We start from the raw sequence: 15,811 nt of genomic DNA, 5'->3' as shown, positions 1-15,811 counted from the left end.
GATACCTTATACTATTAAGAATGCATTTCAGAATTTACATTTGTCCTTTTTGTACATAATGGAACGGTCGAACAGGTGTTAATGGCGTCATAACACATGGGGAATGGAGGCTTCTGATTGGTCGACGCCATCCGGCTTTGTGGTAATATAGCATATGTGAAGTGCTGTTTTAGAAATCGTGTTTTAATCAAGTATTATTGTTGAGATTTTTATAATGCAAGCATAATGTCTTGGTATGTCACCAACGGCAATTGTGATGTGTAAGAGTGGTTCTTTTACCAACTCGGTTTTATGAATAGCCCTCGTAATTCAGCCTCCCCAGCGGCTGCCAGGAGGCTTGTCCTTAAACGCGTTAAAATTCGATGCGTGAAATGTCATCAGTCTAATTGGTTGCTTTAAACAGAGTGTTTTATTTTTGTTGTTTCTACCGTGTAACACGTTTCCATGCATGGTGGTTTTACTAGTGACCTAATTCTGGGCTATCTATGTGAACAAAGAAAACTTGAGTGTAGCGCCACTATGTCCATGTCCATGTGTATCTTGTTTTCTTGTTTTCTGATTAAGAAAAAAAAAAGAAAGAAAGACGCCGATTTGTTGACTACAAGGGGTCTTGCTGTTTGTTTGTTTTCAGGTGGGGCTGATGTTTGAAAAGATAACGGGGATGAATGGTTACAGTATTACCCATGTTAGAGCGGTGTGTACTGTCAAATATATGCTTCTGTTATCTTTAAACTAAGTTAAACATTTCTTATTTCTGTGACCCAGATATCAAACGAATAATCTCCAGCTAGGGCAATCGCAAAATGTAGGAATGGATGTGAAGGCAACTAAGAAAACGGAATGTAACTAGAGTTAACTATTTCTGCTACATATACTTCAGGTTTGCTATGTTAGTTAACGGTTACGGAGTCTTTTTTAATAAATATGAATTGGTATTGAATTTTTCTTTTTATTTGAGTTTAATGTGTGATAGTTGTGTGCCGATTTGTTAAAAATAGACAGAACGCTAGAAACCCCAAAAAATCTCCCTCCCAATGAAACTGGTATGGCTACCCTGCGACGTCACAAAAGATGGCGGCCACCGCAAATGCCAACGGATCCAACAAAGGTTTTGCTACGCAAACCTGTAATTCTATAACCACTGTTCAACACACAACTCTAACCGCGGCACCGTGAAACTCGTGTTGTGTATAATGAAACAAACATACGAGGACGTCAAAAAACCCACAGGTAAAATATGATGTGACGCGATGTGACGAAATCGTTCAAAACATTCCGATGAACCAAGAATAAAACAAAGGAACGGACCTGACACCAAAGACTGTGTGAAATACTGTAAATGCATTTAAGTTCGCGTGATTTTTATTTAGCGCTATGGCGAAAATGGAGTGTTTGCGGTGGTTTTAAGTTTGCGGCAGCGCTACAGTCCCATACGGCTACAGTATCGGACAAAAACGTTCGCGGTGGTTTTAAGTTCGCGCTGAAACATCGCCGCGAGAACCGCGAACATAAAACCACCGCGAGCATTTCTGCATTTACAGTACTATCAAAAACGTATCTACCGGTCTCTGATAGGCTGACCTAGTTTAGGTGTCTATTTTTATAACAGTGAATGATTGACAGTTTCCTTCGATGTGTACATAGGGTTAAAGGTGTAAGAACCGGAGGGGACGTAGAGACATTTGCCTGGTTCTGACAGAACCTGCGCTGCCATCGTACTTTTAGCACTTTTTAGAAGTAATTCAGACTAATAACATACTGCAGGGCCTTTTAAAGATGTCCGGGTCACTAGGATCTCTAGCTGCTTTGTATGAGAATCTCCAGACTTTAGTCCTGCTGTTGTTCACGGACCCCACCCAACCCTCTTATGGTCAGGCTTGTGTCCTGGTCGGCGTCTCTGTGCTGTTAGTCGCGACGGTGCTGTGGACCTTGTTCGGAAGGCAGAGTGGAACCATGGTATTTATCAATGCGGTGCTGCGGACCTTCGGCAGTGGGCAGACCAAAACTGGAGCAGGGGTTACGCCAGGTAAGGCTACTGTTGAATTACGTTACGTAGCGCGATGTTATGTTATGCAAGGATCACAATTGCGCGGTTGCCCGTAGGGGGTATCGCTCCAAGGACAATGGTCATATTTACAGGTTTGCCTAAAGGTATGCGATGCAAAACCTTTGTTGAACCCGTTGGCTTGTACGGTGGCCGCCATCTTAAATTGTGATGAATTGTGACGTCACAGGGTCGCCATGTTGTTGTTACAGGTTTGCGATAGTTACAGGTTTGCGATAGCAACGCCTGTTCTGTTTTTGCTTGTTACGATGGGTGCCGCCTTGTTGGATGTGACCATTTCATTGGGAGGGGTGTATTTTTGGGTCGCTAATGTTGGGTTTGACTGTATGGAGGAAGGGGTGTTTTTTCTTGCTAGTTTCCAAGCAGATGTTCTGAGGAAAATTCAAAGTTCTCTTTTTTTAACAAATCAGCACACAACTATCACACATTCAACTCAAATAAAAAGGAAAACTCAATATCAATTCATATTTATAAAAAGACTCCGTAATCATTGAATAAACATAGCAAACCTAAAGTATATGTACTTAACTCTAGTTAAACGTTTCCTTCACGCTGCCCCATGGAGGTCACGTGGAAGCCCGGCGGGCGTTCGGGCCGCTTTCGTTAACAAGTTTGGCCCGTCGGACGATCGTTATCAATATATTTCAGAAATGGTTGCGGAACGGTGCTGCAATTCTCACGGCCCTTCAACTGTTCATGATGAGACATGTTTTAGAAGTGGTTTGTGGAACGATACTTTGTCTTTGATTTTCAGAAGGCAGACCGATTCCCACGGCCCTAGAATATTTAGTCCGCCCGCGAAAAGTGGTCCACCTCATCATCTTCAAACTTTGAGCGATTTGACAATCAGCCTTAGTAACTCGCACATATCTCTTATATAACATTGCAGTTACACATGTTTTAGAAGTGGTTTATGGAACGCTACTGCGATTTTCAAAAGGCCAGACCGATTCTCACGGCCCTCTAGAATATTTGGCCCGCCCGTGAAAATTCCCACACCCCTTCACCATCTTCAAAATAAAGACTTAGGTTATGACAATCATTTTACATGAGATCCATGTGTTGACTTTTAAATTCCCTTTTCTTCCCCAGGAAAGGTTTACGTCTATGGACCTCCATCCGTGGAGGCAATCCCATGTATATCTCCGTTTAGTTTGAAGCTGGAGACATATCTACGCATGGCTGACATTCCATACCAACCCGTGTATGTGTGGAGTTCGCAAGGTCCAAAGGTGTGAGCGTACACGTCTTGTAAAGCCCCTGTCACACTTGTGCGTATAGCCGTTGCGTGTGAGTTGCGCATTGTCATGAGCTCCGCAGTAACTTTTTTTGGTTTAAGTAAATTTTGCGGGGAGGAAGTTGTTTTCTACTTTGACCCACCGTTGAGCAGTCTAGTTATCAAACCCAGAAAAATACTTCTTTTGCTGCAAACTTTACCATGCAGGATTGTATATACGCACAAGTGTGACAGGGGCTTAAGATTTACAGCCATACAACTGTAGCTCGCGTTAAACATCTCTTGTTGTAAGGGGATGTTTTGCCACCTTATGCTTCAGCTCAATTTCCCGGTCCGGGTCCCGGCCGGGCAGCTTGTGGGAACGAAAATTATTATAACTGAAGAAGTTTATTGCAAGTTCATGCCCGTGGGCTAATTGCAAATACATGGTAAAAACATAAAGAAAAACATACATGCGTCAGTAAACTGTGTCTGACTTTGTTGTAACAATAGGCTACTGGTACTAAATACAATTGTTGGCTATATCTAAACTAGCTGGGTTTGACTTCTTTTTCGGAAGCAGTAGAAGACTTCTTTTCCACTTTTTCTAGTATTTGTGGGTTCTGTGATTTCAAGAGAAAGGTAGCTTTTTGTTCATCCGTGAGTGTGTAAAAGTAGGGGCACTTCGTGGTAACTTGTTTAAATAATTCGGTTCTTTCGTCACTGTTAAATAGACACTTGGAAATAAAATGTATTATATAAAAGACAACAAAAGATCCAAAACGTAAATGAACCCCTCCTAACAGTATATTGTGTATTCTCAGTCAGTCGGGCGGGCGAGTAGGAGTGTGATTTAGTCAGGCTAGTACATCGATGACCATACATCCATGGTCAAGCACCGTTCTGTTCTGTCAATGCAATATAGATTCAAAGAAAAGTGGCATAGATATATATTGCTGGAAAGTAATTAAGTTTAGGACAAATGTAAATCATCGTCTAAAGTCACTTTGAAATTATGTCTGGTGTGAGTGGTAATCAATTTTTTTGTGACCAACTATGATAGTTCTGATCTTTTAGATTAAATGTTGAGTCGAAATTGACTTCTAAAACTTTTAATCCACAGGGGAAAATCCCGTGGATAGAGTACAACGGTAAAGCCATGGGAGACTCTGGTCTCATCATAGAGTTCCTGAACAGGGAGAAAGGCGTGGACCTGAACCAGCCCCTGAGTGATGCAGACAAGGCTGTCAGCAGGGCATTCACTAAGATGGTGGAGGAGAGCACGTACTGGTGCGTACTTGTTACCAGGTTTTTTATTTATTTATTCATTTATCTATTTATCTATTAAGCTCCTTAAATTACAAAATGGAGGGTGATCTCTCATCTCTGCTAGTTGTCTCCCCTTTAATGAAACAAGATACAAGACAGATATACAAATCATAAGTACCATTTACAGTGCAAAAAATAAACATATAATTTATAAAATATGTCCAGAATAGTAAAACAATATAATGAAAGAAAATCAGGGCATTATTCATCGTCGCCTTGTGGCTATGCAGGTGGAACAATTACAGATGTACATGTAAATGGAGCGTCAGTAGCGTAGACCACTCTAAACTTGTTATGCAAGTGATTCAATAACTGTCATTTAAAGGCGAGCATATGTTGTTAAATAAATTACGAGGGAGGCTGTGATAACTGATGTATATAATCTCGATAGGTCACCCTTTTTGGGGGGAGGGGGCGGGCGTTAAATTGTTTCACATAACAGGCAAACCGTCTTAACGCACAACATATCAGTTTTGTACTGTAAGTGCTGAAAAACTGTACATTAAGTGATGCGGACACAGTTTAGACTAATTATATATCACTGAAACTTTAAATGCTGCCTAGCGCCTGTATAAAAGATGATCACCTACGCGTGAGGTCGTCACGACTAGATGATGATGATAATAAGACAACCTCAAATATTTGTCAAACATTGCATATCGTTGGGCCCTGTCACACTTGTGCGTATATTCAAGGGCGCGCGAGTTGCGCATTTACATTTCTTTTGGTTTTAGTAAGGATTGCGGGGAAAAAGTTGCTTTCTACTTTGACCCACCGTTATACAGCCTAGTGGTCGAATCAAAGAAATCACTTATTCGGCTGCAAACTTACCCAAAACCAAAAACGCAACACAAACACGCAACTCATGCGGACTTGTATATACGCACAAGTGTGACAGGGCCTTTTAACCCACGCGTTATTGTTGAGCAGGGGTCTGGTCCAAAGCAGGTACATGGATAACTATGGCAAGTTACATGACCTGTTTGAGCTGCCATGGACTGTCATGTTCCTCGTGAGGTCAGTTGGCCAGCGCGAGATCAGGCAGATGATGAGGGGACACGGCATCGGTCGACACTCCAAGGAAGAAATTGAAGGCATCATGGAGAAAGATCTCAAGGCTATCTCAAGTTTTCTGGGTAAAAATGTGTTGAAACTTTTGAATGATCTGCCTTGAATCACAGATAACTTGTCACGGTTCTGAACTATTAGCCAATTTGAGAACGGGTGAGATTCAACATGTTTTTGTTGCTCTTCTCCAGGAGCTAAACCTTATCTGATGGGAGATGAGCCTACTGAGGTGGACGCAGCAGTGTTCGGTCAGCTGTCGGAGATAGTTTGGACCACGCCTGGCTCCTACCTACACAGGATTGTCACTGTGAACTATCCCAACCTGCTGGCCTACTGCAACCGCATCAAGGACCGCTTTTGGCCAGACTGGGACCAGCTGACCAAGAAAGCTAAAAAGGACAAGTGAAGACATATTTCTGCGCCCTGTAATTGAGATTTCCATTCCAATTCCAATACTTTTATTGGTAAGGAACGATTTCCTGTAGCAGTAATTTAATGATGGTTTTATTGTATTGATTAGTATAAGATGGACTACTTGTGTAAGCAAGCAGCAGTATATAACCCTGAGATAGTTATTTGTTTAATTTCATCAGTAATTGTTATAGGATATTTCAGTTAGCGTCAACATGGTAGTCAAATTAAGTCAAGACAAATTTTATTGCTCAACAATTGTAACATTTACAACGTAAGGCAAAGCGTTGTACATTACTGCTGCTTAGTTACATAGTAGAAACATGTATAAAATTGGGGAACTGAGGGTTGCTGTTAGTGCATTTCTTACTTACAAATGATTTTGTACTATTGGGTGTCTAGAACTAGTACAATGGCCTAGTTGTTAAAGTGTTTACTTTCGATTCGGGAGGTTGCTTGTACAAATTGAACAATGATTCATACTGATATCTCTTAGAACTGAGCTCTTCTGAGAAAGAGTATTGAAGCTTAACACACCCTCCTTGCGAGTGAAATGGGTTGTATGGATCAAGGGATTTAAAAAGGCGTTGGAAGGACTTTAATTTTACTTAATATGTAGGTTTTTGTCAATCTCGAATACAATTTAAAGACAATTGGGCTGGATTTTTTGTTAATAACGATATGGACTGTACTTTCGATTGCTGTAGCTGCTAGATTGGTAATAATATTTTGTCACATGCCCGACACTTCTCCACGATAGCGCTAGATGTCGTCACAGGGCAAAGAAACCGTGACAAGCAGTAACATCTGACCGAAAGTGAAATACAAAACAAATACATTATAATGCAAATAATTGCACTTTAAGCGGATTGTTTTTTTTTGTTTTTTTTCATTGCTCTCTAGAAGTATAAAGTATTTCAGGTAAATGACAGTGGATCAGCAGCCTGGAAGAGCTTAGTCTAAGTTATACTCGAAGACCAACAGTGAGATAGTCAAAATATTGCATCAGATAACATTAGGATACATTTTATTAACACAATTCTTGAAACCATTGGCATCATTAAAGCAGATAACATGAAAAAGCTTAAATGTGTATTCGTTGTTGAAGTTGTCATGCAAAAGTTAAAGTTACTAACTTCGCTGATCCCAACGGTAAACGCCATTCTCAGACAAAATATGACATCACTGGGTATGCAAATGTCTTTCATCTGCAAAGCAATCAAAACACGCGATTTTTTTCAAAGCTATCACAGCTGTTTGTAGACCCAATGATTTATGACTCTGTATACTAAATTCAATTACTGAATGTACTGGGCTATAATAGTTGTTTTGAGAACGTTTGTAAATATCCGGCCAGCATACCGCTAGATGAGCCGACCAGGAATTTTATCAAGAATAACCATCTCTTTGGACCTAGCAGCTTTGGCATTAGTGCCTCGGCCATCCTGATCTGCTATACTACGGAGTCATGTGGGAGAAAACTTAGCTGATGGGCACAGACCTCTGGTCAGTAATGCGTGTATATAAACAGCCACTTGGTTCGCACCGCCCATTTCTGACGAAAAACACCATGGGAATGTTGGTGCTTCTGGCTCTCTTCGCACTGCTGCAGCAGGGAGATGCTGCAAATGTCAAGAATCTCCCGGAGATTGTTCACGAGGAGACAGTAGTGGGGCAGAATGGAGTTACGGGACAGTACGGCATGTGTTGTCCCTCCCAGTCTACCCTGACCTCCCCAGCTCTAGACCAACTTCTGCTGTACCTGGGTACACAGAACAGCCTGGAGGGGCAGCTAGAACAGCTGCAGAATAAGACAGACAGTATTGATGGACAGCTGCAGCAGCTAGCTCAACAGGAGATGGCTGAAGTGAGTATTTCAGGCTGTCATTCAAACAACATGGCACAAGATTGTTAGGCCAACTAATTGTTAAACATTTTAATTTGTAACTGAGCTACACGTCTTCTTGACGAGGATATATGTATTGTTGTACACTGTACGAGGCATGTAATGATTAAGAACCTAGATGTGTGTTTCAAAATGCTCAAGAGGCGTTGGCTTTTTACCAGTCATTTTGTAGGTATATATGATAATAATAATAATAACAATAATAATAATAACAATAATAGTCTTTATTGCATGTTCCTGCCCAGATGGGCTTAATGCACAGATGACCACACATGGTCTATAAGAAGCAAAATGCAGACATAATAAAGTTTCCCCATAGCTCAAATCTTGAACTTGTTTGAACAGCTACAGTCAGAAGTTGATCTGAAGGCCACAGTCGAGGCTCTCCAGGCGACAGTCAGCAGCCAGGACAGCATCATCCAGCAGCAGGCTGCAGCTCTACAACAGCTGCAGGGAACTCTGCAGCAACAGACCAGCAGCCTGCAGCAACTGGAAACCACAAACCTGCAGCAGACCAGCAGCCTGCAGCAGCTAGAAACCACTCTTCAGCAACAGGCCAGCACGATCCTGCAGCAAGCAAACAGTTTGCAGCAACTGGAAGGTAGGAGTTGACTACAAGCATCTGGCTAGCCTTGTTTATATGCAAATATAACATATTCGTACGGGATGCTAACCAAAACTTGTAAATTATTTCTGATTTCCAAACCGTGGAATGGCTTTGTCCCCAGTGCGCAGGTATTAGGAAAGTCTATATTTTGTTCGGTTCTTAATTCCCAGACAAAGTGAACGGTGCCCGTGACTGCCAGGAGCTGTTCAACACCGGCCACACCACCAGCGGGGTCTATACCATCTACCCGGACGGAGGGGGGAGGAGCCCCATTCACGTGTACTGTGACATGGACACGGACGGGGGAGGGTGGACGGTACTACACTTTCATAGAATGAAAATACATGGCCATTTTGATATCATCATAAATATTGGAGATGTAAAGTTGACTATATTTTGCAGTATATTCTAACAACCTTTTATTCCTGAAAGAACACAATAATGGCCACTTTTATCCACTGTGTATATCTCCGAATTTTTATCCACTGTGTATATCTCCGAATTTTTATCCAGTTGTAGAGTTTAAATTTCTCCTTATATATTGTTTACCTGGATGTCTAACCTTCACAAATATATCCAACATGATACAACAAGCTAGCCTACAACTGATTTTTTTTTCTTGTCATAAACTGCAGCTCTTCCAAAAGCGACAGGACGGTTCCGTGAACTTCTACCGAGACTGGCAGGCCTACAAGACAGGGTTCGGGGACCTGAGGGGAGAGTTCTGGCTGGGTAGGTTATGGATTTTATTGGATTGGAAACTATTAAAGAAGAACAATGTGTTTTTCGTTTCTTTGATTCCACCCTGGTAGCCATATTTTTCCACTTGTTACCTAGATAATGCAACTAGGCACGGTATTATTCCTTTGTTTTCACAGATATTGAAAACGAACATCCAACTTGGGAATAAAAAAAAAAGATGAGTCCCGGCCCGTTAAAACACCTCGTAGAGGATTTAAGTCAATGAACACCACTTACAGTTATTAACATTTGTTTGAACCTTTGGTTGTTCATGAGAAGCTGTTTTTCATTCAGGTCATGAGGGAAGGCATAAAAGTTACGATGCTAACGACAATGTTCCGATAATTTGCAGGCGATGACAACCTGGCCAGACTGACTGCCCAGGACGTATATGAGTTGAGGGTTGACCTGGAGGACTTTGAGGGAAACTCAGCTTACGCCAAATACAGCAGCTTTAGGGTGGAGGACGAGATCCACAAGTACAGGCTGACAGTGGAAGGATACTCTGGAACTGCAGGTGAGTAGGACAAGCTTTGAATTTCGATCAAATACACAAATTATAAAATCTCCATTGTATTTAACAGGGGATTGTATCATCCACGTTAGAAATTCGTAGAACAACAAACGATTTATGACACTTTATTGGATAAGTTCATTCACCAACAACCGCAACGTTTAAGCACCATTAACATTTGATTTTATACGTGTTATAATAAGCGCCGTGTTTGTTTTTTAGGAGATGCCATGACAATGCATAACTCCCAGTTCTTCTCGACCCTGGATAAAGACAATGATAGCACAGGCAGTTATCACTGTGCACAGACCTACAAGGGAGGCTGGTGGTACAATCGTTGTCACGACGCCAATCTGAATGGTCTGTACCATGGTGGTCAACATCAGTCAGCTGCAGACGGGGTCAACTGGCAGCAATGGAAGGGAAACTACTACTCTCTCAAACACACCGAGATGAAGATCAGGCCCTACTAGAGTCATCATGCTTATGATCGAAGTATTTCACTGCAGATGATATATAGTGAATACAGTGTTTTCTGTTGCAGTTGTTACATGTTCTGCCGTACTGAAATATCGTGCTGAAATATCGTGCTAAAATATCGCAAGGCGGCGCGTAGAGACCGGTCCACTGGTAATTTATTAGTCGACACTAGTGAACTGCGTACAGCTTTTTAGGGTTTATGTGTGGTTCGAAAAGATCAGGCTTTTAAAAACATAATCAGCTAATGTAAGGATTCTCTACATAATAAACAGTTATCTGCTCTGTTCTCTGTTTCCTGGTTTTCTTGGGTCTTCCTTTAAATATACAATGTATAGTGCCAATGATCGAAGTATTTGCTATAAGATCATAGTGTATAAGATGTATTTGGTTGCAGATGTTACATGTTCTGCTGAGGAAACATTACGTTTTGTAATAATCGCAAGGTGGCGCCTTTGCGTAGACCTATCCACTTGTAGTTCATTAGTCGACACTAAAGTGAACTGCAAACAGCTTATTCGGGTTAATATATGGGTCGAAAAGGTGGGGCTTTTATAAACATAATCAGTTAATGTGTGATTCTCTACATGAAAAAAATGTTTTCGGCTCTATAGCTATTTGGTTTGCTGCTTTTTTGGGGCATTTCTTTAAAATGGCTGATATCAATATTCTTTGTAGCTCGATTACCTCTCAAAGTAAATGTCAGATTATGTGAAACAAATTTCAGTTTTTCATTGCTCCCTTGTCTTTAATGTAAATGGTATTAGATCAACAACCTGTAAATGTTACTCATAGTAATACATAGACACCATCTTTGTATAGCAAGGTAGGCAAAATATTAAATCAGATAATACTAGGCTACATTTCATCAACACTTGTTGAAAGAGTTGACCTCGGTAACGAGTATAAGGTGACAAGGTACACTGGTGATTAGTCCTTTGACGTTATCCAATGAAAGGCAAACTTATCCATTTCTCTATTATAACACTCATTCTCAGACAAACGTGCAATCACTAGCTCCACACACGACTTTCAGCTATACAACAGTCAAATTATGTAAACATACTTTTTAATTTAACAGTCACATTTGTTTGTCAACTGAATGATTTATGACCTAGTAATTCAAACTCAAATACTGAATGTACATTGGCTAGTATAGTTGTTTTGAGAACGCGTTTGTAAGTAGCCGGACAACATACCGCTAGATGAGCCGACCAGGAATTTTATCAAGAACAATAATCTCTTTGGACCTAGCAACTTTGACATTAGCGCCTTGGACATCCTGCTCTGTTATAATACGGAGTCATGTAGAGGAAACAGCTTATAGGCACAGATCGCTGGTCAACAATGAGGATATACAAACACCCACCTGGTTCATAACGCCCATTTCTGACGAGGAACACCATGGGAAGGTTGGTGCTTCTGGTTCTCTTCGCGCTGCTGCAGCAAGGAGGTGCTGCAAATGTTAAGAACCTCCCTGAGATTGTCCATAACCATGAGACGGCAGTAGGAGAGAATGAAATCACGGGGCAGTACGGTATGTGCTGTCCTCTCCAGCCCACCTTGACCTCCCCAGCGCTAGACCAACTCCTGCTGTACCTGAGTACACAGAACAGCCTGGAGGGGCAGCTAGAACAGTTGAAGAACAGAACGGACAACATTGATGGGCAGCTACAACATCTAGCTCAACAGGAGATGGCTGAAGTGAGTATTCCAGGCTGTCATTAATATAACTTGGCGCAACATAAGATTGTAAGGACAAGCTATTGTTTGACATATTTGTAACTTACTTACATGTCTTCTTATCCTGACAGAACACACCATTTATTTTGTTTTACACTGTATGAGACATGGAACCATACAGAAGCTAGATGTGTAAAAGGCTTTAGACGAGTTGGCTTTAATGTACTTTCAGTTGATGTCAAGCTATTCTATTGATATCGAATTCGTTTCCCCATAGCTTAATTCTTGAACTTGTCTGAACAGCTACAGTCAGAGGTTGATCTAAATGCCACAGTCGAGGCTCTCCTGGCGACAGTCAGCAGCCAGGACAGCATCATCCAGCAGCAGGCTGCAGCTCTTCAACAGCTGCAGGGAACTCTGCAGCAACTGGAAAGTACAAACCTGCAGCAAGCCAACACCCTGCAGCAACTAGACACTACCCTGCAGCAACAAGCCAGCACCTTGCAGCAACAGGATGCAACTATCCAACAACAGACCAGCAGCCTGCAGCAACTAGAAACCACTCTGCAGCAACTGGAAGGTAGGAGTTGACTACAAGGATCTGGCTAGCCTTGTTTATATGCAAATATACCATATTGTTATTTGTATGGGATGCTGCCCAACCTTATAAAACATGTATGCCTTACAGATCTTGATATTTTTTTTCACTGTGGGAATATTTTGAGGAAGTCTTTCTTTTGTTCGTTTCTTAATTCCCAGACAAAGTGAACGGTGCCCGAGACTGTCAGGAGCTGTTCAACACCGGCCACACCACCAGCGGGGTCTATACCATCTACCCGGACGGAGGGGGGAAGAGCCCCATTCACGTCTACTGTCACATGGACACGGATGGGGGCGGATGGACGGTACACTAGTATTCTGCTTTCAACGTGAAACAGTTCCTCGTGGACATTGATTCTTTTACTGAAAGGATCTTTAGAAACAAGTAACAAAGTAATGAAACTAGCCTAAGGTTTTGGTAATAAGACCACAACATAATATGACTCATTCATACTTGCAAGTGCGCTCATACTCTGTCACATTTCAATTCAAGTAGATACTGTGTATTTCAGGTGTTCCAAAAGCGGCAGGACGGTTCTGTAAACTTCTACCAGGACTGGCAGGCCTACAAGACTGGATTCGGGGACTTGAGGGGAGAGTTCTGGCTCGGTTAGTTATGGATTAGCTAGCTGGACTAGGAATTAGTAAAGAAGCACAGTTATTTCTTCATATTTACCCCTAGTAGGCTTTCTTTTTTACTCAAATAGCACATTATCAGGGTGACTCTTTTTGCTTCCAAGCAATAGGAGAAACCCCCACCTTAGACACAAATGCATAATAAGAGACCAATTAAAACAGTTTAAAGAACATTGTCCCTGATCATCATTACCATCTACAGTTATTTTACGTTAGGTCCACAATGGTTTCACAGGAAACACCAACATTGGATAGATTGGCAATACCAGGTCCCTCTAATAGCAAATGATTTGCAATTGCAGGCAACGACAATTTGGCCAGAATGACTGCCCATGGCATGTACGAGTTGAGGGTTGACCTGGAGGACTTTGAGGGAAACTCAGCTTACGCCAAATACAGCAGCTTTCGGGTGGAGGACGAGATCCACAAGTACAGGCTGACTGTGGGAGGGTACTCGGGAACTGCAGGTAAACAGAACAAGGCTTCAATTAGAATCAAACATCCACATATAAGAGTGTAAATATGTTGGTATGATTTACTCTAACCAGCACTAGGAAAAAGAATCGACGTTGTGTAACGTTCACTACAATCTTAATCTACAAAATGCTCCTTTCCTACGATCATTAACATCTAATTTTCTGCAACTATGACTTCAGAAGGTTGTTAGAACTTGAAATGTAGTTTTGTGTTATACTGTACTGCACTGGAAAAATCATAAGAAACGTCCACGGACTTCCTTAGCCTGACGAAATCGCGCTCCTAGCGGCCGAACTGTCCTGTAACCGCAGGCCGAGAGCTTGTGTAAACACAGGCTAGGACTTACTGGGTTCGATCAATACCCTTTAATGCAATATTCTGGACGAGAAAGTGAAACTGCTTGCCTGTTTTATAGCTTATATTCATTTATACATTTATTTATTGAGACACATGGGCAGCTCAAACAGCTATGATAGCTGATTTCCATTGGGACCCAGTGTAACATATACACAGACAATAATCACAATACGTATTACAGTTTGGCAGTAAAACGGAAGCGGACAACATTCATATTTCATAAATTATTGTATTGACTTCTAGGTGATGCCATGGCATTCCATTCTTCCATGTTCTTTTCAACAAAGGACAGAGACAATGACAATCACCCGTCCAATGACTCACACTGTGCCCGGAGTGCAAAGGGAGGCTGGTGGTACAATCACTGCCATGACGCCAACCTGAACGGCCTATACCATGGTGGTCCCTTCCCTCAGTCCATGGCAGATGGGGTCAGTTGGGAACATTGGAAGGGGCACTATTACTCTCTCAAACTCACTGAGATGAAGATCAGGCCCTACTAGATTCATCAGCAAACGTTGATTACTAAAGTATAAACTTAAAAAATTATCAGGGAACCCACAAGATAATTTACGAAATTAGCAATCTTTAACAAGCTTTGTGAAGCTAATTTGACAACAGTTGATTGTATGAACCCGGATGAATTCTTACGAAATTAGAGACAGGCCTGGTGAAAAATGAAACATGCAATAAAAGTTACGATGTTTCAGTAGTGATTATCAATAGAATTACACTTGGTGCACATACTGCATTCGGTCGCTGATATGCTTGAGGAAAACCAGCACTTGTTTAAAATATCGCAAGGTGGCGCCGTGTCGTACAGACGAATACACTTCTAGTAAGTTGACACAAAGCGACCTGCACGACACTTAGCTGGTGTGTTACGCCTAATGGCGGTTATACCGGCTATATAGGTACAGATACAGATACACTTATTTGGTTCATACACGGTTCAAAATGAGGAGGTAGTACTAGTAATCGATGAGGAGGTTGCAAAGCTATAGCCACTGTGTAAATTTAAATTGTCTGAAAACATTAAATATTCTGCAAAGGCTTACTGTAAGTACGTAAGCTCTAGCGTAATAAAAGAGTTTTCATGGACACCTTTATGATGTTGTTGGTTTGCCTCCATTCGTGTTTATAGTGTTACGTTTGCATTCGTTACGTCATTAGTGAACGTTGTAAAGATCAGAGATAACATGTGACCTGTGACGTGGATTCTGCTACACGTTTATACTATTATATTCCAGAGACTACAAAAACAAAGAGCTAGCCCTTTAGTATATGTTACTGTAACTAAATGAGATGTGCACTGCCACCCTCCTAATCCAGACTATGTGCATTGTTTGCGGGACACTATCGCTGAAATTCACAGGTAGTCAGGTGCTCGTGAAGTTCAAAGGTCATGAATGAGTCACAAACTCACCCCGGGCTCCGCCCCTTACAAACAGGAGTCCGTTAGTGAACCTTGCTGATCGAGAACCCCAATAAGCCAAGGTGAGAAGGCATTCCTGTTTATGAAACATTACAAAATACGTGTAAGATAAAGTTACCAAGTTGTTGACTATGCTTGGATGTCAAAGCTGGAAAAAACATTAACAATTTACACAGCAAGCTTGAAAATAGTTGATATCTCACGCTGACGTGTTGAACTTTGTGCACATATAAATGCATGTAACGAAGTTAAGAACAGGGTTACTAGACATGAAGCACAGTTATTACAA

The 15,811-nt window shown here is 41.5% G+C and overlaps 3 protein-coding genes across 3 annotated transcripts; all 3 read left to right on the top strand.

Annotated features, from left to right (window-relative positions):
* Window positions 1–4,403: 4,403 nt before the first annotated feature.
* LOC136426683 (failed axon connections homolog) lies at window positions 4,404–6,421 on the top strand. Its single transcript, XM_066415442.1, has 3 exons — window positions 4,404–4,571; window positions 5,541–5,746; window positions 5,870–6,421. The coding sequence occupies exons 1-3, from the start codon at window positions 4,441–4,443 to the stop codon at window positions 6,082–6,084; spliced, it is 552 nt and encodes a 183-aa protein (XP_066271539.1). The 5' UTR covers window positions 4,404–4,440; the 3' UTR covers window positions 6,085–6,421.
* A 1,238-nt stretch (window positions 6,422–7,659) lies between these two features.
* Window positions 7,660–10,619, top strand: LOC136426682 (microfibril-associated glycoprotein 4-like). The gene is made up of 6 exons (XM_066415441.1): window positions 7,660–7,956; window positions 8,341–8,596; window positions 8,773–8,918; window positions 9,238–9,334; window positions 9,696–9,860; window positions 10,080–10,619. The coding sequence occupies exons 1-6, from the start codon at window positions 7,660–7,662 to the stop codon at window positions 10,328–10,330; spliced, it is 1,212 nt and encodes a 403-aa protein (XP_066271538.1). The 3' UTR covers window positions 10,331–10,619.
* A 1,707-nt stretch (window positions 10,620–12,326) lies between these two features.
* LOC136426681 (ficolin-1-like) lies at window positions 12,327–15,188 on the top strand. Its single transcript, XM_066415440.1, has 5 exons — window positions 12,327–12,597; window positions 12,777–12,922; window positions 13,130–13,226; window positions 13,556–13,720; window positions 14,331–15,188. Exons 2-5 carry the CDS (start codon window positions 12,896–12,898, stop codon window positions 14,588–14,590), a joined length of 549 nt encoding a protein of 182 aa, XP_066271537.1. The 5' UTR covers window positions 12,327–12,597; window positions 12,777–12,895; the 3' UTR covers window positions 14,591–15,188.
* The last annotated feature ends 623 nt before the right edge of the window (window positions 15,189–15,811 follow it).

The sequence above is a fragment of the Branchiostoma lanceolatum genome, chromosome 2 (genome assembly GCF_035083965.1).
Source record: "Branchiostoma lanceolatum isolate klBraLanc5 chromosome 2, klBraLanc5.hap2, whole genome shotgun sequence".
NCBI classification, from domain to species: Eukaryota; Metazoa; Chordata; class Leptocardii; order Amphioxiformes; family Branchiostomatidae; genus Branchiostoma; species Branchiostoma lanceolatum.
This window is presented reverse-complemented; position numbering and strand designations above follow the sequence as displayed.

Coding starts and splice junctions, on each gene's coding strand:
- LOC136426683 (XM_066415442.1), top strand. CDS start 4,441: ATGGGAGACTCTGGTCTCATCATAGAGTTCCTGAACAGGGAGAAAGGC. Junction 4,572..5,540: donor GTGGAGGAGAGCACGTACTG/GTGCGTACTTGT, acceptor ATTGTTGAGCAG/GGGTCTGGTCCAAAGCAGGT. Junction 5,747..5,869: donor GGCTATCTCAAGTTTTCTGG/GTAAAAATGTGT, acceptor GCTCTTCTCCAG/GAGCTAAACCTTATCTGATG.
- LOC136426682 (XM_066415441.1), top strand. CDS start 7,660: ATGGGAATGTTGGTGCTTCTGGCTCTCTTCGCACTGCTGCAGCAGGGA. Junction 7,957..8,340: donor CTCAACAGGAGATGGCTGAA/GTGAGTATTTCA, acceptor TTGTTTGAACAG/CTACAGTCAGAAGTTGATCT. Junction 9,861..10,079: donor AGGATACTCTGGAACTGCAG/GTGAGTAGGACA, acceptor TTTGTTTTTTAG/GAGATGCCATGACAATGCAT.
- LOC136426681 (XM_066415440.1), top strand. CDS start 12,896: ATGGACACGGATGGGGGCGGATGGACG. Junction 12,923..13,129: donor CGGATGGGGGCGGATGGACG/GTACACTAGTAT, acceptor TGTGTATTTCAG/GTGTTCCAAAAGCGGCAGGA. Junction 13,227..13,555: donor GAGGGGAGAGTTCTGGCTCG/GTTAGTTATGGA, acceptor TTGCAATTGCAG/GCAACGACAATTTGGCCAGA.